This window comes from Poromitra crassiceps, assembly GCF_964638095.1.
Source record: "Poromitra crassiceps genome assembly, chromosome: 3".
Lineage (NCBI taxonomy): Eukaryota > Metazoa > Chordata > Actinopteri > Beryciformes > Melamphaidae > Poromitra > Poromitra crassiceps.
This window is the reverse complement of record NC_139625.1, coordinates 4,069,349-4,095,049: the sequence shown is the minus strand read 5'-3', so window position 1 is coordinate 4,095,049 and position 25,701 is coordinate 4,069,349. Positions and strand designations below refer to the sequence as shown.

Sequence of the window (25,701 nt, the reverse complement as noted above, 5' to 3'; positions counted from 1 at the left end):
CCCCGGGTTCTATATTCCCCGGGTTCTATATTCCCCGTTTTTCAGCAAAAGGGTTCTTTGGGTTAGGGTTAGGGTTAACCCTAACCCTCTTAGTGAAAAGCGGGGAACATAGAACCTGGGGAACATAGAACCCTTTTAGTGAAAAACGGGGAATATAGAACCCGGGGAACATAGACATGATCCCGTGTCGATATAGCAGTTTATCGCAAAAGTGTAATGGAAACACTTTTTCCGCATTTGCACGTCATGTGACCCATCTTCTCCTTTGGAAAATGAGGGAGAAAGGGTTTCTATAAGCCGTGGCAAAACCTCCGCAGCAAGTGGAAAACTTTGAAGCAACGCTACCTAGCAGAAAGACGAGTGTTGTGCAAAAGCGGAGCAGGGGAAAATAGATCATGTTTAAGAAATCGGTCCATGGTGACAGGCTGCCTGTGTGCGCGCATTAAGCACAGCGGCGAGATGAGGGGATGAAAAGCACACACCGGTGCGGTGCTGCAGACTGAAGTGAATACAGTGACTGAGTAATACATTACACATGTTTCAGGTGCAATGTTATAATTATAATACACGACATTCCGATTATTGCACCAAATCAGCCTTTTCCCCTCCATCTCTAAATCGGACCAGTTGTAGGCTATTAGGCTACCTTTTTTCCTCCGCCTGTCGCGCTCACTGCATTCACCGCAGCCAGCAAATGTTGCCACTCATTTTCTTTTGAATTGATAATCAGGCTCGTTTATATGCGTTGTAACTTCATGTTGTGATTTGCATTGACCATTGGTTGGATTTGAGCATACAGGGGACGGGATATGGGGCAGATCCCCGTGCGTAATCACTGTGGCAGCTGCTGGTAATGGGAATTGCGTTCAGGTGTGTGCGCCGTCAGACCAAACTCAACTTCAATGGAAACGCCTACAAGTCGCAATAGTACATTGTTGAAGTTGTAGAAATATCGCAATTATTTTGCGAAAAACTGTAATGGAAACACAGCTACTGTCTAGGTCCAGCAGATCTATGTTAGTCTCCACTCTGTGTCTTGTTAGTAATCACTCAGCTGTTTCCCATGTCTAATCACTTCCCTCTGTGTATTTAGGTTCCTGTTCACCTCTCAGTCTTTGTCTGGTCGTCAGCAAGTTCACGTGTGTTCTGTCCATGTTACCTGTCTTTATGTTACCTGTTATTTAATGAAATATACACAGTTTTGGTTTACTCATCATCCGCCTCCTGCTGTTGTCTGCACTTGGGTCCACACATCGCACCATCTACTCACCGTGACAGCCCCGGCTGACCAAGAGGAGGCGCTAGTGCAGCGACCAGGACACCTCCCCCTAATCCGGCTATAACCACCCGCAGACACAGCGCCTGTATGGACGCCCGACCAAGCCGGAGGTAACGCGAACCTGCGACCCTCGTGTCGGTATAGGCAGGGAATCTACCGCTACACATACCCGGACAGAAAAGGGCGTTTTTAATGGCATTTTCAGAATGTGATTGTTTGGTGAGAAGAAGGAAAACTAGCAATCTGAGCGTAGTAGCGAGTTTTATCTGTGGAAAAACATGCCTCTCTCCAATCTTATAGCAGTTTCCCAGTGTGATCGATTTGTGGGTGGCGAGTTTCTCAGCAATCTGGGGTTTGCCTCAAGATATTCTAGCTGCAGTCGGTCAAAATACAACTCTTTTGTTTTGCCCTTCTCAAAACCAGCCCTGCTTTCCAATAAACGTGCTCTTGTTCAAGGACATTGGCCGGGGATTGGGAAAAGCTCACAAAAATGTTTGGAATGTGTTGCTCTGACAACCCAGAGAGGCGGCCAGTGCTCCTAGGGCTGTGAATCTTCACTGGCCTCACCATTCGATTCGATTACGATTCAGAGGGCTACGATTTGATTATGAAACGATTATCGATGAATCTTAAATCGATGCATCACTTTTTCCCCCCCAATACATTATTTTTTGTCACTTTCTTTTTTCTCACTGTGTGGCTACTTCTAAAATAAAAGTGCATTTGGAATTGCATTGTATTATGATCCATAATTAAAATAAACGAATGCATGTACTATCATTATATTTTATTCGATTATAAAAAAATAAAAAATAAAATCATTTGTGAATCGATGCAGAATCGTGCACGTCCGCATCGCGATGCATCTTATAATCGATTATTCTTGACACCCCTAATAACGACCCGCGTATTTCAATAACCTTGTCGAGTTTTTGTAAGCGCCGAACAACATTAGAGATTTGACCTGTGTGCAATATGGCTTGCTCATTTCATAATCTGATTTTAAACTCACCGTTGGTTCAATAATGATGCTAAGACAAAGACATAAGCTGACAGATATGCTACAGTATATCCAGGAGAGAACATTAGTGCAACACATCAGATAAAACCTTAACAGACCTAACTGATCATCTCTTTTATCATTTGCATCACATACTGTAGAAATAAATAGCGGGCCACCCGGCCCAGCAAAGCCTCCGTGACTCCCACACAGACCATCTCTCCCATTACTAAAAAAAAAAATAGAAAATACCAACCAATGGAAGAAGCAGGTCTATTATTGTTGGAGCCCATAATAATCGGCCGAGTCAGCGTGAGCCATTTTAGACAATCATGGTCTTTTCAATCTGTCTCACATGGTATGATGAGACAGAGATCTAACAGCAGGCAGCATCATCCAGGAACCTCATTTTTAGAGCCAGCACAGTGATTTCTCCATCTGCTCGCCGGGCTTTTTTTTAGAATGCCAATTGGGACGGTACCACTCGTGCAAAACGCTGCTGCCAGAATACTAACCAGAACCAGAACCAGAACCAGCGAGTTTGATCACATCAGGCCGGTCCTAATCTCCCTTCATGGGACTTGAAGGTGCTTTTGTTAACCTATAAATAAATCATGATAGGGGCTTACGCCCTCGTATTTATAGTTTGAGCTCATCATCCCCTAGATTCCCAGCCGTCCTCTTCGCCCGCCGGACTGTAATTACCCCGCGGTCCCTAGAACCATGAACAAAATCAGCATGTAGTACAGCGTTCTAATACCGTGCGCCACATATCTCTGGAATCAACAACCTTCGCTACCGTCAGGGAGGAGGAGATACACAGACCAGACTCCTAAATAATAATAAATAAAACCACCCAATAATGACTCAAACCCCTTGGGCAATATGCAATGTACTATATATGGGGTTAACAGCAATATATATGTATGACAACAGACTTGTAATATTGATGAGGATGTTCTGATGTTGATGTACCAATAAGACGCATAACAAGCATGACTGACGTTTACTGATGACATTGATGATGATGATGATGATGATGATGATATGATGACGATATGTAACGGAACACAACACAGCTCAAGAATGTCACACGTGTGTACACTTGTACATCGAGTGACGATCAACATCATGTATCTTGTATCAGCTAGCTCCTTCAGTTCGGGAAGTCGGTTCTGTCGGAATCTTCAGTTCAAATCTAGACTCAAAACCTATTATTCTCCCAAACATACGGCTGTGATTGAAGGTGTCAGCATCTATATTATAGATGCATATAATAGCTGTTGTGCAAACTTAGTCCGGAACTGCTGAGCGGGCGGTATCAGTCGTCCCGGTAACAGGCAGAAAATCTAATGGCTGTCGTTATACCATGACAATCTGGGCGGCAACTTTTTCTCCAGGGCATAAAGGCATCCCAGTTCAGCTAATCCATTCTTAAAAATGCTTTATTGACCCACCCAGGCATTAAACCCTGGGAACAATGAGCCCTGGGAACATTGAGCCCTGGGAACATTGAGCCCTGGGAACATTGAGCCCTGGGAACATTGAGCCCTGGGAACATTGAGCCCTGGGAACAATGAGCCCTGGGAACAATGAGCCCTGGGAACATTGAGCCCTGGGAACATTGAGCCCTGGGAACATTGAGCCCTGGGAACATCGAGCCCTGGGAACATCGAGCCCTGGGAACATCGAGCACTGGGAACATTGAGCCCTGGGAACATTGAGCCCTGGGAACATCGAGCCCTGGGAACATCGAGCCCTGGGAACATCGAGCCCTGGGAACATCGAGCCCTGGGAACATCGAGCCCTGGGAACATCGAGCCCTGGGAACATCGAGCCCTGGGAACATTGAGCCCTGGGAACATTGAGCCCTGGGAACATTGAGCCCCGGGAACATTGATCCCTGGGAACATCGAGCACTGGGAACATTGAGCCCTGGGAACATTGATACGCTCCCAGGGCAGGTTAGGCTGTAGAGTTAGATTCTTTGTTTGCTAGATTTCTTGTTAAGTTTAGAGTAGTTAGAATGTCTGCAGTTGTTGCTCGTTTTGTTTGGCTACTTTGCCGCTGACTTTCCAAGGTGCCACTGCTGTGGCGTTGACGTGGCTGCTGCCACGGGCGTTGAAGTTGCGGTGGTACCGCAGCGGAGTGTTCTGTTCTCTCCTCTCTCTCCCTTCTCTCCCCGCCCCTCTGATCTCCCCCTCCCTCTCTTCTCTTCTCTCCCCGCCCCTCTGATCTCCCCCTCCCTCTCTTCTCTTCTCTCCCCGCCCCTCTGATCTCCCCCTCCCTCTCTTCTCTCCGTTTTTATATGCTTTATTAAAGGATTGTCCAATTCTGTTTATTGATAGTGCTTAGCTAGATTTAGCTAGACACATTCTCTGTAAAAACCCATGAGAAATGCTTGTGAATTAATGCTATACAAATAAATAAACTTGACTTGGTGTGGTGTGTGTGTGTGTGTGTGTGTGTGCGTGTGCGAGTGCGTGTGTGTGCGTGCGTGCGTGCGTGCGCGTGCGCCAGAGAGAGACACAGAGAGATATGGGACTGTCTTGCCGGCTTTTGTTAACACACAAGCAATCCTCCACAAACCTTCATCAAGAAGATAACCAGCGTTTCGCCTCAGTTGAGCTGCATGAAATGAGAAGTACCATGAGGCACAAATACAATGCCCATACACAGGCGCAACCAATCATATTAAGACATGGCAAGATGCTGGGTGGAAGTGGTGAGGCAGGGCTTTGTCTTGAAGGATGTCCTTGACACAGTATCAGTAAGCAGCTGCAAGCCATGCAGGAACGACAAGGTGGAGCTGCTGCTCTCATGTTCATGTAAATGAACAAATGGGATTTGCTATATTTGTAATCATCTTCTCCACATGGTCTATTATGGTCACATGAGATGTGCAGGAAGGAGGTCGACAGAACAGGAAAGAGAGAAGGCGTCGAAACGGCTTTGCACAAGTGCTTCTACATCTCGTTCCCAACAAGTCAGATAGGTCAGGTCCTTAGGGTGCCATGGGGCCTGCCAGGTTCTTAGGGTGCCATGGGGCCTGACAGGTCCTTAGGGTGCCATGGGGGTCAGCCAGGTCCTTAGGGTGCCACGGGACCAGTCAGGTCCCTGGGGTGCGACGGGACCAGTCAGGTCCCTGGGGTGCCACGGGACCAGTCAGGTCCCTGGGGTGCCATGGGGTCAGCCAGGTCCTTAGGGTGCCACGGGACCAGTCAGTTCCCTGGGGTGCCATGGGACCAGTCAGGTCCCTGGGGTGCCATGGGGGTCAGCCAGGTCCTTAGGGTGCCACGGGACCAGTCAGGTCCCTGGGTGCCATGGGACCAGTCAGGTCCCTGGGGTGTCATGGGACCAGCCAGGTCCCTGGGGTGCCATGGGACCAGCCAGGTCCTTAGGGTGCCATGGGACCAGCCAGGTCCCTGGGGTGCCATGGGACCAGTCAGGTCCCTGGGGTGCCATGGGACCAGTCAGGTCAATGGGGTGCCATGGGACCAGCCAGGTCCCTGGGGTGCCATGGGACCAGTCAGGGCCTTAGGGTGCCATGGGACCAGTCAGGGCCTTAGGGTGCCATCCAGGGCAGCCAGGGCCTTAGGGTACCATGGGGCCAGCCAGGTCCTTAGGGTGCCATGGGGCCAGCCAGGTCCTTAGTGTACCAGGGGGCCAGCCAGGTCCTTAGGGTGCCACGGGTCTTTAGGGTGACACGGAGGCCAGCCAGGTCCTTAGGGTGCCATGGGGCCAGCCAGGTCCTTAGGGTACCATGGGGCCAGCCAGGTCCTTAGTGTACCAGGGGGCCAGCCAGGTCCTTAGGGTGCCATGGGGCCAGCCAGGTCCTTAGGGTGCCATGGGGCCAGCCAGGTCCTTAGGGTGCCATGGGAGCAATGCAGTTTACCCTGTCAGTTTACTCTCGCCAACTCCTCTTCAGACTTTCAACTCACCCCACACACAAGAGATAGTAAGATCTAAATCAAATGAAAATCTCCTCACTGGTGAAAAGAGAGAGATATGAGCAGTGACCCAGTTTGTTCTGACGTGATGTTTGGTTTGTCGTGCACATAAGATTCAGGGCACTAATTTGATGAAAAGGACTGGTAATCAAAGTTTATTATACCAACAGTTATATTTTTCATTATTCAAATTGAGTAATTGTTCCATTCAGATGACACCAGAAACTTTTCTCCAGCTTTAAAACAGCCCGCTACAGCAATTTGATGGGGTACATCACCCAAATATGTGATATTAATCAGATTAGTAATGTTGCATGTGCAATGTGCATCCTGGATATAGTTTGTTACAATTTTATAGTGAATGGTAAGTGGACTGTATTTATATAGTGCTTTTATCCAAAGCACTTTACAATGTACCTACATTCACCCATTCACACACCGAAGGCGGCAAGCTGCCACGCAGGGTGCTGGCACAGCCATCAGGAGCAATTTGGGGTTCAGTGTCTTGCCCAACGGCACTTCGACATGCAGGCTGCAGGAGCCGGGGATCGAACCACCGACCTTCTGATTAGTGGACGACCCGGACCCGCTCTACCTCCTGAGCCACAGCCAGCCCCGAGTGTTAGCTCAAATGCTAACGTTAAACAGTATGTGGATGGACAATGCTAACGCCATTAGCTCCATGTTCTGGGATGTACAGTCAAATAAAAACACAGATTTGGGTGGTCTACTAACCGAACCTAACCTCCATTGTGTTTTCTTGGATCAATCCGCTAACACAAATATCTGTCCACCACTAGAAGATTCATCCAATAGGGTTTTGTATTGCATTGTTTCCCTCATCTTCAGTCATCAAGTTCAGTCTGAATGCTTTAAGGGCCCAAACACATTCTACAGGTGTACAAATATAAAGGAGGTTCTGACAGGATCACATCATATTTTTGCAAAATATAAAAAATATAGATTTCCACCTTTTGAAAATAGAAGTGGGAGAAAGATGGCAAGCTGTGCACAACAGGAACACAGCAGTAACTTTGGTTAGTTTGTCAAATGAGTCAACATTGATGGTTACGGTTCTAAACTTTTTCAGACAGCCAGCTCATTGAAAAGCACAATTTCAGTCATACCATATAAAATCTAATCAGTTGTTAACTTCTATAGCCTATATATATATATATACCCTGAATTTATACTTTTTTCCATCTGTAATTTGAGCAGCAATAAGGGATAAATGATGTTTGCATTACTTTGAAGACAAAATACTATTTTCCCAAATGACCCTGTGTGAAGTTAAGTGTAACACTGCCCTCTTCTGTTAAAAAGCTTCAACTGCAGGAAGAGAAATGATTTGTGAATGGAAGACTGCATCCTGATGTGCCACATTGCTAAAGTAACTTAGTTTCACTCACTCTCTTGCCAGGAGCAGTTCGCCTGCACAAATGCATGGGAAATTATTAGGCCTACAAATCTGTGATTATACGAATTTGTCGACTAATAACTGACATCAGCCCATCAAATAGTTTATTAGGTTGTGGATTCATAAAATTTCCAAAAGAAATATTGTTCCTTGCACACACAAAAATGGGGGAAGAGATCTTGCCTGATGCTGACTGATCAATATTTCAAAAACACATATGATTAAATCCGTGAAAAAATTTAGTAGTTTGTAAGGAGAAACCTCCAGATAACTTGAGATTATTTAAACATTAAAAAATGCAATAATTTCATCAGGTGTCAGATTTCTCAAATGGTGGATTTGTCATTTTAGACTGAATTTACAATCAGGCAGAGGTCCTCTTTATAGTCCTCGATGGTGACATCACATTTCAATGCGACATAAGTGAAATCACTAATAAGCCTCAACAGTGACTTAATTTATGAGTGACATCATCAGTGCAATCATCACTGATGAAATTATCATCAATTATGACATCATCACGGTCGACTCCTCACTGTGGCACAATCACTGTTGGCATCCTGAGTGACCTCATCATCAGCGGTGACATCATAACTGTTAGATACTCATAGATAACTCATATAAACTGCTGGTTTAGATGTGTTAGATTCTAACACATCTAAACCAGCAGTTTCTATGAGCCAGCTAGAACCAGCTCAGTGGCCTTGCGGTTTGAGTGTCCGCCCTGAGACTGGAAGGTTGTGAGTTCGATCCCCGGCCGGGTCATACCAAAGACTATAAAAATGGGACCCATTGCCTCCCTGCTTGGCACTCAGCATCAAAGGGTTGGAATTGGGGGGTTAGATCACCATATGATTCCCGAGCGCGGCGCTGCTGCCGCTCACCGGTCCCCCAGGGGATGGGTCAAATGCAGAGAACAAATTTTGCACACTCAGGTGTGTGACATGGTTGGGACTTTACCTTTACCTAGCCCAGTCAGCTAGCCCTCCTTTCCCTGTTCTCTCCATATACTCCCTCATACTTCCCCTGCTCTCCCTCCCTCCCGAACTCCCCCCCCCCCACCATTCTAAAGCATGGCATCCACCCTTTTTTAAAGCATGGCAGCCATTCTCTTTCTTTCCCCCTTCCCCTGCTCCTTCCCCACCTCTCCTTCTCTGTTCTCTCCTCCCCCACATTTCCCATTCTCTCCCCACCTCCTCCCTCTCCCTGCTCTCTCCTCCCCCACATCCCCCCGCTCTCCCTCCCCCTCCCCTCCCCTGCTCTCTCCTCTTTCCCCTGCTCCTTCCCCACCTCCTATACTCCCCAGCATTTCCCATTCCCTCCCCACCTCATCACTTTCCTGCTCTCTCCTCTCTCACATTCCCCCTGCTCTCCCTCCCTTCTCCAGCTCTCTCCTCCACTCAGGGCCGGCGTGCATTTCTGCCGCCCTAGGCGAGAACAAATAATGCCGCCCTATTTTGCAACGTGCCATACCACAATATGCGCATTTTTGCGTGCGTGCAAAAATATTCAATGAAGGCACTGCACCAAACACAGCCTAGCTCAATAACCTGTCTGTCTCCAACAGCAGTCAAAACAGCACAGATATTTCCCAAGTCAAAATCATCCGATTTCAGCTCCTCAATATCATATAGTCAGAGCAAATAAATCTCTCCTATCGCACCCACCCTCGTGCGTAAAGCAAGCACGCGGGGGCGCACACACACACACACACACACACACACACACACACACAGCGGCGCAAGTTAGTTAACCCTTCACAATAACACAGCTTCACAATAGCACATAACTTTCTCATGTGCGTAAAGCGCGCACTGTGTGCGCACACACACACACACACACACAATGTGCGCATGGCAGCGCAAGCAGCAAGCATGATATTAAGTTATATAAACAGCAGATTTCTGTATTACAACTAGAGAGAGCGAATAGCCTAATATTCTTACCTTTCAGAAGTGTACACGGCGTGCCTCCATCGCAGCAAAGGTCCTAACTGCCTCCTCCATGTGGATCTTCTGTGCCAAATCATGTTCAATGGAAATGGTGGCCAGTCCATGCAGTCTATCTTGTGTCATGGTGCTCCGAAGGTAATTCTTTATAAGTTTCAACTTGGAAAAACTGCGTTCTCCCGAGGCAACTGAAACGGGGAGGGTGAGAAGCACTCGTAATGCTATAAAAGCATTTGGAAAAACGGATGCCATCATGTCATTTTCACAGATGAACTTCAGTGCATCTAGTGGTTTAGTTCCAGCTGATAGACGTCTGCTCAAGCCTCTCAACTCCTCCGCAAAAAGTTCCTGTCCGTCAATATCTCTGGAGTCGCTGTGTGTGTCAGGGCTTTTTCCACTTTTGTGCATTTTTGGGGGAGCGTACCTATGTTCCCCGGGTCCTATATTCCCCGGGTCCTATGTTCCCCGTTTTTGTGGGACCGGGGAACATAGACCCCTTCCTAACCTCCCCCAGACCCTAACCCAAAACCTAACCTCTCCCACCCCTCACGCCTAAACCTAAGGTCGGCATTGCGGGTGGTCGGCATAGCGGATAGACACCCCAAATTTTACGGAGTGTTAAAAACGGGGAACATAGGACCCGGGGAACATAGGGATGACCCCGTCGCTACTAGTACTAGCAACAGCGGTATTAGCAATACCTACATACACAGTCGGCTCAAGGGAGAGGGTTCCGCTCTATAATTAGAGAGTTCGGCTCTTTACCTTACCCGTCTCCGAGCTGCAGATCCGGGCTAAATGCGAGACGGTGTCCCGTCTCCGTTGCCAGGTGAGGTTTGTTGCTAGCAGCGCTAGGTGTAGCCGGTGTGGGCTACAGGCTAGTAGCTAGTCCAAGTGCTGCTCCTGTTTTGGGCTAACAGTTAGCAGTTTGTCCCGACAGAGCAGGTGAGCAAAGATGGACAAAAAAAGAGGGTTCTGCTTTGTATCGATGTGCTGCTGCTGCTGCTGCTGCTGCTGCTTGCTGCTGCTGCTGGCGGCAGCGGCCTCCGTCTCCGGTGGTGCCGGTGGACTTGGTGGATCCCTCCCGTCTCCGATGGCGTTGTTCTTGTTGTCAGACTTGTCACTATAGCCGCGGCAGACCTGGGTTCAAACCTTAACAAGGAACCCCTCTGCTGTTCCCGTGCTTGCTTCTTTTTAAACTGGGCACCAGACAATTTTGGTCGCTTAGGGTTAGACATGATGTTTAACTGGCGCTTTTTTTCGCTTTGTCTTCGTTGTGGCGTTGTTGGGGTGAGGGCGGGGCGGGCCACCGCGGGAGCAGGTAGGCGGGTGCTGCAGGTGCATGAAGCCCAGTCATTGGTGCAGCGCCACATTGACCCATTCCCTAGCAAATGACTATACGGCAGAAAATGTGACCAACCAACCAGCAACCACGAACCACATTATTTTATTTTGGTTTTATTGTGTGGGGTGTTTTTTTTTTTTCTGCCTCATCTTGCCGCCCCCACAAGGTGGCGCCATAGGCGGTCGCCTATGTCGCCTATATGCACGAACCGGCCCTGCTCCGCTCTATCCTATATTTCTATATTTTCTATATTTCTTTATCAATTGTTCAATGTGTTATCATTACTACTGTAATTTGCTACTGTTGTGTCAGCTAGAATTAGCTAGACATATTCTCTGTGAAGCCCTCTGGGACTGGGACATGCTTGTGAATTAGGGCTATACAAATACACTTGACTTGAAACTTGACTTGACTTATGAAGACCTCAGTGTTGCCTCTGGACCAGGGAGTCATCATGCAAATGAATTTCCAATGAACATGTAATGAGACCTTCTCATGGCTGAGGTGCTCTGATCCTCACACTCACTTTCCACTTCCACACGTTTCAAGATGTGATATTGTGAGGCAGCCAATCTTTCTAAAGGAGCAACGCCTCTGGCTTTTTACAATATGAAAATGTTTATTTATTTATTTTTGCCACGACAGCAGGAAAAAAAATCTCTTCATTAGTCACATTATTCATTCCATAATTAACTGAGGGAAATAACGCGTGTTGTGTTTTTCAATGAGACCGAGACAAGATCAATTGTGAAATGGAAATTAAGATATTTGACTGACAGAGATAACTGGGTCTACAAAATAATGATGTGTCTACAATGACTGAGACTGGACTTGTTAATTAGTATTAATCATGCATATTAATCTGCTGCTACTTACAATATGATAAGGACAATTCAATACTAGCCTATTGCTTTGAACTGAAAGTGACTGAAACGGAGATTTCTGGGTTATAATATTGTCATTCCACTTGTGTTATTTACATTATTTTATAGTTGAGTAAGTAGGACTGACTTTCAGTAGCAGTGTTTGGGGTAACTCATTACAAAAGTAACATATTACATGTAATATATTACTTTTAGCAGTAAGTCAGTACTATAACTTATAGGATTTCAGTAATATTATACCAGTTACTTTGTCAAGTAACTCAAGTTGCAAATTGAGTTACATTTTATTAAATCAAAGCACATATTTAAAAAAGATACAATCATTTCCTAATCCAACTGTGTGTGATTATGCAAATAACCACTCTAGATGACAATAACAAAGGAAAAGAATAACATTTAGAATTTTGGATTGTTTACACTTCAAGGCGGTTGAAATTATTTTTCGGGATGGTTCCGGGGCGGCGATGTCATTCTGCTGCTGCTGTTGTTTTGGTGAGAGTAATGCAAAAGTAGTGTAATAAGTAACGAGTTACTCTACACATAAAGTAATATTGTAAAGTAACATATTACTTACATTTTGAAAGTAACTTGCCCAACACTGTTCAGTAGTGAGTGAAGGCATTTCTTCCCTATTCGCATACTGTAGTACTGTGAATTTTCCCCTCTCTTTATTCAAGAGCGCGGTCTATCAATTTGAGAGCATGATGTATTGATTTCATGTTCACATTTCACATTTGTTTCCCTCACACTCAAATAGACCCCACTTGTAGTACGTTTTTTCTGCTTGTGCTCAAACTTGGACACATCTCCTAGCCTGGTAAAGACATTCTCACTCCCAACTCGTCGTCATATACTGCAGATCGGTCAGGAACCCGTGTCGTCACTTTGTCACGAGTGACAATGTGTTGAAAAGCCTGTGTTGTATGCTGTGATTGGCTATTATGTTTTAGATAACGCTGATTGGTTGCTTTGGATTTTTAAATGAGGGAGAAGGGGGTGATTTTAAGGATTTGAACAAGATAATTTAACCTTTTTTGTGGGGGGAACCATCGGACACAAATTATTAGTCAAAAGTAGAGTATTTTATGTACTTCTTGAAACATGACTTTAGGGGGTCTTCCTGGAACTCTTGAGAGTAAAAAACTGGTCCATTGGAGTGAATGGAGATGTCGCAACTCTCCTTCCACGGCTCTGGTTTTAACCAGGCTACACATCTCCTGCGCTTGCTTGCAGGCAAACTTGCTTGCTTGCTTCTGTACGCTTGTGATACTTCTGCTCTTAGATTTCTTCTCTGCCCTTGTTGGATTTGGAGTTTGAGTGTTAAGGTTTGAGTAAAAGCCGAGCAGCACGAGGAGGGCCTGTTTGAGTGCGAGGGCGGGGTTTGAGGGACAGCCTTACAAATCAGCATAAAATCAATCAATCATGCCCTCAAATTGATAGACAGGCAGCGCTCTTGAATAAAGATCGGGGGAAATCTCCATAGGCTATTTATAGTAGTCAGTTTGGTTATAGTCACCTGTTATTTTCCTACCAAGATGGCCGTGTGGTGATGTAATACTATGAATAGAGCAGGGCTTCCCAAACTTAACAATGCCACGGCCCCCTTGGTAGGAAAATAACAGGTGACTATAACCAAACTGACTACTATAAATAGCCTATGGAGATTTCCCCCGATCTTTATTCAAGAGCGCTGCCTGTCTATCAATTTGAGGGCATGATTGATTGATTTTATATAGTGAAATACATCATCTTAAAGGGTTGAGTGGACCACGGAAGACTTTCACATTTCAAAGATGGCCGTGTGGTGATGTAATACTATGAATAGAGCAGGGCTTCCCAAACTTAACAATGCCACGGCCCCCTTTGAAATGTGAAAGTCTTCCGTGGTCCACTCAACCCTTTAAGATGATGTATTTCACTATATGTTTTTTTTATAGTATATATTTTTTTATTTCATTAACAGAGCATGTGAACTGGGGCATAAGGGAATTAATACAAAAACACATACAAAAACATGTCGGCAAAATATCCAAAAGCAGATTGCCAACATTTTCTCCCCCCCTTAATACTCATCAGAAGTATTTGCATGCATAACACATTTGTTGAGACAAAATGTGATGAGCAACAACAGAATAAATCAATCCACAAGCTATTAATGCTAGGCTGTGAAAAATGCTACCTCATCTGTAAAGGGGAGACTGGTGGGTACCTAATGAACCTATTTTCATTCAGATAAATTGAGCTGAGAGGTCAAGGGACCCCTTTGAAATATTTCCCTCGCCAAAATGTAACCTATATTTGAAATATGTTACAATGTTAATAATGATACTCTGTGGCATTTAAAAAAAAATCCTAATTTTGAGGCATTGTGCTTTACACTTTAGATTAGGGGATACAGAAAGCCTTGTAAATGAATTGGTGAACAGGTGAGGAACACTCTTCATTCACTAAAGGTTCATCGATGACATACAACACATTTGTATATTATGTTAACATAACGTTTATTAATCATCTACAAATGTATATTCATGTTTTGTCAATGGTCAGTTCACCATTAACTAAAGGCTTATAACTGAATGTTATAAAGTGTTACCAATTCAAATCCTTTGCCTCCATCTAGTGGTTGTATCTCTTCATTCACCAGAGGAGAATCATCATGCGTTAAAAAAGAAAAGAAAAAAAAATACATCTATTGAGGACATGAGTGCATCAGAGCACGTTAACGTCCTAGCAATATATGTCATTGCATGCTGTATCACTGTTGTCCTGGAAACTCCTCACCCCTCACAATGCTACATCCCTTTGGCTACAGGGAGTAAGTAGTGTGTGGTGGGGGACTTAAAGCCACACAGCAGGCTTTATTAAGTAAATCAGTGCAGCTCACAAGGGTGAGATCTTTAAAGGGGGAGTAACCATCTTAGTACGGATCCCAAATCTCTCCAGACCTTCAAGGAGATTGGAGGGGGAGATTGTATTCCTTTTATTTCCCTTTTGGATAACCTCTCTATCATTTACTTCCCCACTCCACTGAACAGGGGACATAATAACCTGACTACAGTCAAGTCAGCTGCTGTGTTGTGGGGTATACACTGTATATACGCCATTGTTGTGCTTCTCCAAGCACAGACGACGAGCGAGCAGCTGATGCAGGAGGCAGTCAGTCAGTCGGCTGCACGGTGAGGAGGAGGACCCAAAGGCATCTTGAAATAGACATTAGAGAAGGAACAGGAGGAGGAGGAGGAGGAGAAACGGGAGGAGGAGGGTGTTGTCGTCGTCGACGACCACAGCATCGGTATGCCAGGCTCAGTGCCTAGCATGGCTGTCCAGAAGAAACAGAGTGTCGTCGTCCCTCCACCCCGGCGGGGACCACCTTCTACCCGGATCACAGAGAGCCAGAAGAGGGGGGATGGATCTAACAAGAGACCGGGAGGTGAGTAGCCTTCATCTCTGCTTTCATAGGAACGGTCCTGTACAGTATATCTCTCTACCAAAACAAAGCATCTCCTCGAAGCCAAGCCAGAGTTACTGTTTGATCATCATTGTTGCAGGATCATCTGATCATCGTGTTGATGAATATTGATTTTGCATTTTCTTTTTGGTAAAGAATGTATTGTCCATTTTTGAAATTGAGCATGTCCACCCGTCACCACGAGGATTTTTAAGAGGCAATACACAGCAGGGAACGTCTACTGATGACATAACGTACATAGAGAAAAAATAACAACGCACTTACACTGCGTGTTATCGTTGAATGCTGGCGAATGACGCCAGGCTAGGAGACACAGCCTTATGTGATGTGATGTGATTTCCCCTTGTGGATGTACACTAATCAGCCCTCAGTCTTCTTCTGTGGAGCCTCCATCCATCCATCCAGGCACGATGCTCCTTATGTGCTGCTTGTTTCAGTCGTCTCCATGAGGAGCGATCAGGTGCTGGGATGATCTGGCACTTTTATAATGGCTCTTTCATTTGCAGTTGACCCTGAGGCCGTCGTGCTCCATAACCGTCACCATTATGAACATGCTTCAGGATGTAGTGTAAACAAACGTACTCACTGCCTGCTAGATGTTTCACTAACAAGGACCGCTTGGTCATCTATCGGCTATGCTTTTTACTCCAAGGGTCGTCTCCTGTTATCCAAAGATGCATTTAGAGCTTGAGTCCTGTGTGTGAGTGCAGATAGTGACCTATATCAATGTCCAGGGAATGTCGTGTGTCACAGGTACTTCCGATCATGAACAATTCAACCTTAGATGAAGAAGTCAAAGGTACTGCTATTTTCTCCCCACTGAATACAATAACATGCTGACTAGGGGTGTCACGATACACTAATTTCACGATACGATACGATACACGATATTGGGTTCACGATAACGATACGATACGATATTTTAACAATATTCTTTTTAACAAAAGTAAATAATTTTTATGTATTTATTTATCATTTATTTAACCATGTGAGTCCCGTTGAAATCGAAACCTCTTTTCAAGGGAGCCCTGGGAAAATACTGGAAAAATAGTCTTTCATTTGAAATACACAAAATACAAAACAAATGCTGTTTTTGGAAATTGTTATTATAATAAGTATAAAACAACATGGAAGATAATGCTTCTCTTGTAATAGAATGTGTCACACTGTCACAAACTAAATGTTTGTTGCATGTTGAAAGAAAAATAAAGTATACAATCTATTTCTTAAATAACTCATGCTCAATGGTCCCTAAACTTATGTAATCTTATGTACCCCTTGAGCTGTTTTGCCATGCCAGTAGTAGTCTACCCCCTCACTCATGCGTGTTGATTCTGCTAAATTTGTTCTATTATTATTCAGGAGCAAAAAAAAAAAAAAAATTACGATATAATTTTTTTCTGACGATACGCATGTTGTGACGTTTCGATATCGCGATGTATCGTGCGACGAAATATCGTGACACCCCTAAGACGAATCTTTTTTCCCTCCTCGATTCCAGAGAAAGACAATTCTATCAAACCAATTTCACAGGCAAAGAAAACTGTTAGTTCTCCTTCCGTCAACCGATCTGCTCCAATCAGCAATGCAGCCAGTCCACGGCCCACTCCAGGTTTGATACAGCTCTCTCTCTCTCTCTCTCTGTCTGGGGACTGGGTTGTACTTGTCCTTTTATTGGATTTTGCTGGACATATTATTAGGACTACTAGATGCCTTCCTTTTTTCAGATTGCATCAATTTGTTTTCTCATAGGAGTCTGGGTAGTGTCGAGGTAATGTAAGCACTTGCCTGCCCACCGCGGAGACCCGGGTTCAATTCCCGGTAGCGGCACTTCCAGCTTGGTCAGATGTTCCTACAGCCACAATTGGCCGTGTCTGCGGGTGGGAAGCCTGTTCAGGGGGAAGAGAACTGGGGGGGATAGCGTGATCCTGCCACACGTTACATCCTGCCGGTGAAACTCCTTGCTGTCAGGTGAAAGGAAGCAGCTGGCGACAGCACATGAATCAGAGGAATCACGTGCTAGTCTACGGCTCTCCCCAGATCGGCAGAGGAAGTGGAGCAACAACCGGTACAGCGGAGCGGGGGGGGGGAATTGGCCAAACGTACAATTGGGGAGAAAATGGGAAAGATCAGGAAAAAAACTTTATTTAGAAAAAAGATTGCCTCAATTTTTGTTTTGTTTACATATGTTTATAAAAACATAATGCTTTCTTCCCCCTTTATGTAAAGGGGTTTGGGTAACATGATGGTACACCCCAACACTAGGGTTCTAGTTCGTTTTATAGTTTGTTTTTATTTATTTATATTATTTTATTTATTTATTTTTTACTCATACCGGGTATTTTTATCCAATTGAATGGTCCGTATCTGCTTCTGTATTGTATACGCCCTATTGCTGCACCATTACCTTATAAAACAATTGTATGTTACAGAAGATTGTGACAGATATGGCGTGTAACTACATGGCTTGTATGGACCTGTGTATATAACACAATAAAAAGATAATAAAAAAATAAAAAACATAATGTATTAAACTATTTACTTCATGAATCTAACTAGTACTATTCCCTGGCATGCTAGGGCCTAATGGAGCAAACGTTGATGAGCGGTTGAAGTTGGCTCGGGAAAGGAGAGAGGAGCAACAGAAGTTACTTGGTATGTGTGCTCCTATACGGTTGGTACAATCCCCATCATAAATGAGTTTGGAAACATACTATAGGGTCACTGCTTGATCGTGGTTCCCAAACTGGGCTATGCCACGTACCCCTAGATCAGGGGTCCCCAACCTTCTTTGGCTTGTGACCCGATTTTGACATCACAAAAATCTAGCGACCCTACACATTCAAATTCCAATACACCATCGATAATATCATCAGTGACATCGTCAGTGACTTTAACCTGAGAATTCTGACTTTAATACAGTATCAAAATTCTGACTTTATTTTCAGAATTCTGACTTTATTCTCAGAATCCTGATTTAATAAAGTTATCATCTCAAACATTTTCATCTCAAAATAAATACATAATTCAAGTCACTATCTATCTATCTGATAGTGAGCCCATTGACACCGTTTGGATCTCACCTGCAATTGCCACTCATCGCCATAGGTGTCACCCAAGAGAACAAAACTGAAATCTTAGAGATGATCACTTTCACTTTTAAACTCAGAACTAATCATCTTCGCTAGTTTTAAATTGTGTGTGGTGTAAAAAAAAAAAAGGAAAAATAAATAAATTTCAAGCGACCCTATTTGAATTCCAGGTGACCCCACTTAGGGTCGCGACCCTAAGTTTGGGAACCACTGCCCTAGGGGTACGTGGAGGTACTACAGGGCGTACTTGAGAGAAAGGGGAAAATGGAAAATGTAAGAATAAATCATGAAAATAAATGAAACATTAAAATAAATCCACTCAGGAGGCACTATTTGCAACTCTTTCACTCCATTTCTTATTTTGTAATGTTATATTCTTCAAAAGGTGGGTTATCATTCATTCATTCATTGCATCATATGTTATAGTTTTCTCTTGCAGTTTTCTAAGCAAAATGTTGTCGTCGGTTAGGGGGTTAGGTATCTTGACTGGCTCACAATTTCTTTCCCCAGCGTCTCGCGAGCTGAGCAGGTTGGAGCGTGAGCAACGGGCCAAGCGTTACTACGAACAACACGTGCAGGAGCGCACGAAGAGACTGGAGGAGCAGAGGCTGAAAGAGGAGAGGAGGCGCACTGCCGTCGACGAGAAGCGCACCCAGAGACTGAAGGAGGAGAAGGTGAGTTTTGGGGGTGGTAATCAAACACTGTTTGTTTTCAGAGAGGCCTTCACAACCTTGTCTCTGGGACCAGATGAAGCAACGGCTGCACAAATGAAGCTTGTTTCTCCCCTGAATCAAGGAGCGGAATGAATCTGCAGTGCGCAAGACCATAGAGAAGAGCCAAAAGGCTCAGCAGAACCTCAGTCCCAACTCGCGAGGACGGAAGGTGACCAAGCCCAATGGTAAGTGCGTGGGGCTGGACGAGTTTCCAGTTTGTCTCTCGGGTCAAATTATGTCTCTTTCTCAGAAGCCCATAACGTCATCTTTGCTCTATTATGTAACATATCTTAACAAAGCATTCTTGGCTTGACTTATCTCTATTGTCTTTAATGCATGTGTCTCTTTATATACCGATCGATGTGCTAGTTCCACGTCGCGTCGCCCTCACCACATGGGAGAAGAACTTGGTCAGTCGCCTCCTTGCCCCCACATGTTCCTATCTGGCCAGGAGCAAGAGTGCTGGTTGTCCGCCAGGAGAAGAAGGTATACTCTTCTCCTCAGTGCAATGCTAACGGATTATGTCAACTCCTACTAACACGAATATGGCTACAACAACTTTTCACTCATTTTGGCCACTAACGCTGCTCCTTGCCCCCCCCCCCCCCCCCCCCTTTTTTCACTCACTGCTTGGTATTTACATCCTTTTCACTGTTGCTGCCATTTGCACGCTCATTTCTCCCCCCATGTCACACGATCATGGCTCAAAACAATGGCTTAGTTGTCCATGTTTGTCGCCGTTCAGTCTCATACCAATCCATGAATACCACCACCACCACCACCACCCCTCCAGAACCTCGGCGTCGATTTGGTCCAGTTCAGCGCAGGTCGACTGCCTCCCCCCGCCCCAACAGGCCATCTCCCTCTCCCCGCCCCAACAGCAGCCCCAACAGAAGCATCAGTGTGTCACAGGTAATCCTATCTGCTCCCTTGGGTCTTCTACCTTGACTTATCGATACATGCCGGGTTGATAATAACGAATCGATTTTTTTTGGGTGTGTTATTTTTTGGACCTAAAAGGGGTGAAAAGTGACACTTCACTTTTTCGGTACCCGTTTCCTTTTTTTGGGTTTAGATCAAACCAGGACGAGTGCAAAATGTTGATAAGAAGATCTCAAGCCCTAGATCAGACATTAGTCCACCGGCTGTCAGCGCCGCCGACGTGAAACCAGCCACAGATACACCGAGCGCCGGAACACCACCATCGCCCTCCCCAGAGCGGTAGGTGAAACGTTGTGTGTGAACACTGTACTGTGGGTAAAGTACGAGGAGCAATGTACTGTGTGTAAAGTATGAGGAGTAATGTACTGTGTGTAAAGTATGAGCAGTAATGTACCGTGTGTAAAGTATGAGCAGTAATGTACTGTGTGTAAAGTACGAGCAGTAATGTACCGTGTGTAAAGTACGAGCAGTAATGTACTGTGTGTAAAGTATGAGCAGTAATGTACCGTGTGTAAAGTATGAGCAGTAATGTACTGTGTGTAAAGTACGAGCAGTAATGTACCGTGTGTAAAGTACGAGCAGTAATGTACCGTGTGTAAAGTACGAGCAGTAATGGGAACAAAGTGAGTAATCATCTGCTCTTTGTCACCTGGGTGTTGAAGGACTCGTAGAAGAGCAACCCGCAGGCACTCCATTCCACTGCAGCTGGAGCTGCCGCCGGTCCCCGAGGAAGATCTCCCTCCTCCGTGTAGCGCTCCCCTCGCTCCAGGCAACTTGAGGCCGATCAGCGCATCGGCTGAAGGTCAGCAGCACCAACAGACGGAGGACGAGAAGCCACCGGAGACTCCGCGTTCGAAGTCGCCCGACGCTCAGGCTGTCGCTACAGCCAGAACAGAGGGAGACGGAAGTAAGCATCGAAAAATGTTACACATTCCGCATGGAATAAACTGTACAGTATTTGGTATTTTGTGTTAAGTTATATATATATGATATACATTGAAGTTGATGTTATCCCTCTTCAGGTTCTTCCCAGATGCCTCCCATTCTCCCTACAGCTCCCCAGCCTCCTGAAGTCATGAGCAGGCCCTCAGCTGGGACCTCAGACCCGGAGGCGGCCGCCCGTCTCCTGGCTGAAAGGAGGAGAGAGGCCCGCCTACAGAGGGAGAGAGAGGAGCAGGAGCGGCTGCAGACAGAGGAGGCGGAAAGGTAAACTGGCGGCCCCCCCGGGCCGCATGCGGCCCCAGACCCCACTCAGTGTGGCCCCTGGGTCCATTTGCAAAAAAAATTAATAAAATAAATTACAAGGTGGACGTTTTTGGTTAGGTTAGGTTAGACTACCCAAATCTGTGTTTTTTATTTTACTATACATCCCAGAACGTGGCGCTAATGTGGCGTTAGCATTCTCCATCCACATGCTGTTTAACGTTAGCATTTGAGCTAACACTATTGCAACAAACTATATCCAGGATGCACATTGCACATGCAACATTACTAATCCGATGAATATGACATATTTGGGTGATGTAGCCCATCAAATTGCTGCAGCGGGCTGTTTTAAAGCTAGAGCAAAGTTTTTGGTGTCATCTGAATGGAAGAATTACTAAATTTGAATATGAAAAATATAAAGGTTGGTATAATAACCTTGGGCGACCAGTCCTTTTCATCAAATTAGTAGCTATATATTTGGGAGTGATGGTGTTACAGTCGGCTACTGGTGGAAGTGCACAGTCACGATGTGGCCCTCTGGTAGCGAGGACATTTTTTGTGTGGCCCTCTCATATCTCATCAAAGTTGCCCATCCCTGGTGTACGGTGTGTGACGTGTCCAGGCGGAGTGGAGAAGAACTGGAGCGAAGGAGGGGAGAGGAGCGGGCGCGACAGCAGGCCGAGACTCAGCGTCTGGTGGAGGAGGAGAGGAGGAGGGAGGAGGAGGAGACTCAGCGTCTGGTGCAGGAGAAGAGGAGGAGGGAGGAGGAGGAGCAGAGACAAGCTGAGGAAGAAAGAGCTCAGGCTATGAGGGAGGCTGCCCTACTCCAGAAACAGGTGAGCCAACCTCGGACGTATTATTGCTAGCCGTCTACACACAAGAAGGCTTAGCACAATCAGCAAGGACACAGTCTGTTTGTCCCCCTGCCATCGGGAAAGAGATACAGAGCCATCAGCACCCGCATCAATTATGTACAGAACTATTTTCCTAACAAACTAATAAATACTTCATTCATTCAAACAGGCTGAAAAAAACAGCTTCTTCCCCAGAGCTGTATAGCCTCCATCACCCCCCCCACACACACACACACACGCGCGCGTGTACACACACACACACACACACACACACAGCCATTAAGGACTGGAAACGTTCCACCCCCTACCTAACCCCGCCCCCAGCTAATGCACTCCCTCCCAACACTTTACACAACATGTAGCATTCATCTTGTCCAATGCACAATCTCTGTCTGTTGTCTAGCGTGCCTCTTAAACTGTGCAATACATTGGAGTATTTTTTCTATTTTATCACTCTTTTTTTTATTACCTACTAGTTTGTTATTACTATTTTACTACTACTATTACTACTTATTTTTATTACTATCTATTATCTATTATTATTATTATTATTGCTTACTTATTGCTGCTGGTCACTGAAAGTACAGAACCTAATTTCATTGTATGTATGTATATATGTACTGTATGTACTGTTTGTATGTATGTATGTTTGTATGTATGCATGTATGTATGTATGCATGTATGTATGTATGTGTATGTATGTATGTGTATGTAATATGTATGTACCGGTATGTATGTATGTACCGTATGTATGTATGCATGTATGTACCGTATGTATGTATGTATGTATAAATGTATGTATGTATGCATGTGTATGTATGTATGTATGTATATATGTATGCATGTGTATGTATGTATGTATATGTAATATGTATGTATGTATGTATATATGTATGTATGCATGCATGTGTATGTATGTAATATGTATGTATGTAGGTATGTGTATGTGTATGTATGTATATATGTATGTACTGTTTGTTTGTATATATGTGTGTGTGTGTGTGTGTGTGTGTGTGTGTGTGTATATGTGTGTGTATTATGTATGTGTGTATGTATGTATGACAATAAAGTGTCTTATGTCTTATGCGATACAATCACTTGAGCAATCTGCACCTAATAAACCATCTTCCTCAGGGAAGATGGGTTTTTTGCAACACATTTTCGGTGGAAGATGACCATTTTCCTTCAGTGTTCCTGTTTTTGTTTGCGTTTCCGATGGCATTCCTGCCCCAATGTACTTTGCCCACTCTCTCACTCTCCTACACAGAGAGAGGAGGAGCACGCCAAAGAGAGGGAGAAGGTGCACCAGATGAAGCAAGAGATAGAAACACGTCTCCAGAAAGAGGAGGCAGAACGCCAAGCAAGAAAAAAAGTGAGTTTGAAAAATGATTCAAATCAAAGTGTATACATCACTGTATCTGTCATAACGCTGTCTAGACCAGTGGTTCTCAAAGTGGGGTCCGGGGACCCCTGAGGGGGTTCCAGGGGGTCCCCAGCCAAAAGGGGAATAATCTATTTTCACTATAATTATAATTCCATCAGTAACACAATGACAGAATGTACTGTATGACTGTTTTGGTCATTTCAAACACTTTCTGCAATAAAACATCTAAAAGCAAAGATGGAGGATGCTGCGACAAAATCTTATCAAATGGGGGTCCATGGTCTAATTTGTGTCAGTTTAGGACAGTGGTTCTCCATTTTTTTCACGTGAAGGACCCCTAAACTGACAAAGATTAGAGCACGGACCCCCAGGATTTTGTCCCACGGTCGCCCATATGATAATAAGATTGATGCTTTAGATGTTTTATTACAGAAAGTGTATAAAGCCCATGACCAAAATAGTCATTGTGTTACTTATGAATGGAATTATAGCTAAAATAAATGACCCCCCTGTTGGCTGGGGACCCCCTGGAACCCCCTCAAGGACTCCCTGGGGGTCCCCAGACCGCCATTTGAGAACCACTGGTAATTAGGGGTCCTTGACGTGAGCAAGTTTGAGAACCACTGGTCTAGAGACTACCCGCCATGCACGAACCATATTCATCAACTATATGAAATGTTCCAAGTGAGAAGAATTCTATTTATTGAGGAAACTCCATCTTGGCTGTGGTAAACATCAATTACAGCAATTGATCAAAAATACTTTTTTATGAGAAATCTTTTTTCTCTTCTTTTTCAGCGACTTGAGGAGATCATGCGTAGAACCAGGAGAGCAGATTCTGCAGATATGGTGAGATTCACTGCTTGGGATTTAAAAGTGCATTGGCCTCGAGGTCTTATGCATAAGGAGGCAAAGTGACCGTCTACTTCCTGTAAAATAGTTTTACTGGTTCAAACCAAACTGTTCAGCTAAGGCTATAATCGGGAGAGCCCATAGAACATTTCACTCGGACCAAAACTTAAAAAAACAACCTTGAAAAAAGATTTTCTTCAAACCCGAATTTTTTTACGTTTTGGCCCGAGTGAAATGTTATGCGATCTCTCCTGTTTCTAAATATATCTGAACCGTTTGGTTTGAACCAGTAAAACTCTTTTTTATAAGCATTTTACGAAATGTCGATGGGAAAATAAATGGCGGATGAAAATCTCTGGTGCAGCGCTGAAGCAGGAAGTGACGCTCCACTTTGGCTCTCTATGACGCACACATCTAAAAAGTCAACCATCTATATAACCCCACATATGAAAGCCACAGCTCGTCTTTGTCCATCTTTGTTGTGCAGAAATCTGGACAGGTGAGGATCCTCCTGCCAAATGAAGCCCGACCAAAGGAAAACACAGAGCCCGTGCAGAATGGCCCTCCGGGGGGCGCCGTCAAGCTGCCGGCGGGGACCAATAAGCCGTCTCAGCTGGGGCCGAACGGTGTCGAGGATATGGTCCCTGTGGTGGCCTTCAAAGAGCGCAGGTCTCTCCGAACTCTCACGGGCCTGGATGAAATCCAGACCCACCAACGAGCAGGTGAGATGCGACCAGCATGCCTCTATGGTACATTGGTGCACAAGGTGAGAAATTAACACCAGCCAACAAGCCAAATTCTGGCAACGTTTGGCTCCGACTAGTGGGTTGTTCTCACCACTTTGACAGGAACACAGCAAAATCATATGGGAGTTGAATAGTGAGAGTTGGTGGTGAATTAAATAAGACTAATGACTAGATGAGAAGGTTTCCTTCCCTGCTGGTACGTCTGTGATCTTAAATGCGAATTGAAAACCCGAATGAAAGATCCGATATGAGAAAGCATTTTTAAATTGTTTACCGAGAGTGTCGTCTCTGATTTGCTTTGAAGAATCATCACATCAGTCATACATTTCCTTTTCTCTCCCTGTTGTGCATTCTGTAGAAGTCATCTGACCACCTTGAAAGTGGGGCCGACCTTCAAAGATTTTTTTGGTGATTTCTTTACGAAACATAGTCATTTACTACAGCACAGACGTTTCACTTACCCTACGGCACTTTGAACGAGCATGTAACATCACAACATACATACATACCGGTATAACCGGAGGAGATCAGCATTTGCTCACTTTCTATGATTAAGCAGTGGAATAGGGTATCTAAAGCAATTTGCAGATGCATTTGCTCAGTACAAGGGGTGTCTGAA

General features: G+C 44.9%; 1 protein-coding gene across 1 annotated transcript; it reads left to right on the top strand.

Moving 5' to 3' along the window:
* Positions 1 to 15,115: 15,115 nt before the first annotated feature.
* On the top strand, positions 15,116 to 25,451 carry map7a (microtubule-associated protein 7a; the record flags this gene model as incomplete). Its single annotated transcript, XM_083634255.1, has 15 exons — positions 15,116 to 15,254; positions 17,874 to 17,948; positions 18,896 to 19,059; positions 19,181 to 19,283; positions 19,468 to 19,584; positions 19,820 to 20,010; positions 20,174 to 20,319; positions 20,703 to 20,947; positions 21,096 to 21,246; positions 21,869 to 21,941; positions 21,984 to 22,082; positions 23,368 to 23,472; positions 24,283 to 24,333; positions 24,824 to 25,058; positions 25,441 to 25,451. Exons 1-15 carry the CDS (start codon positions 15,119 to 15,121, stop codon positions 25,449 to 25,451), a joined length of 1,902 nt encoding a protein of 633 aa, XP_083490381.1. The 5' UTR covers positions 15,116 to 15,118.
* Between the last annotated feature and the right edge of the window lie 250 nt (positions 25,452 to 25,701).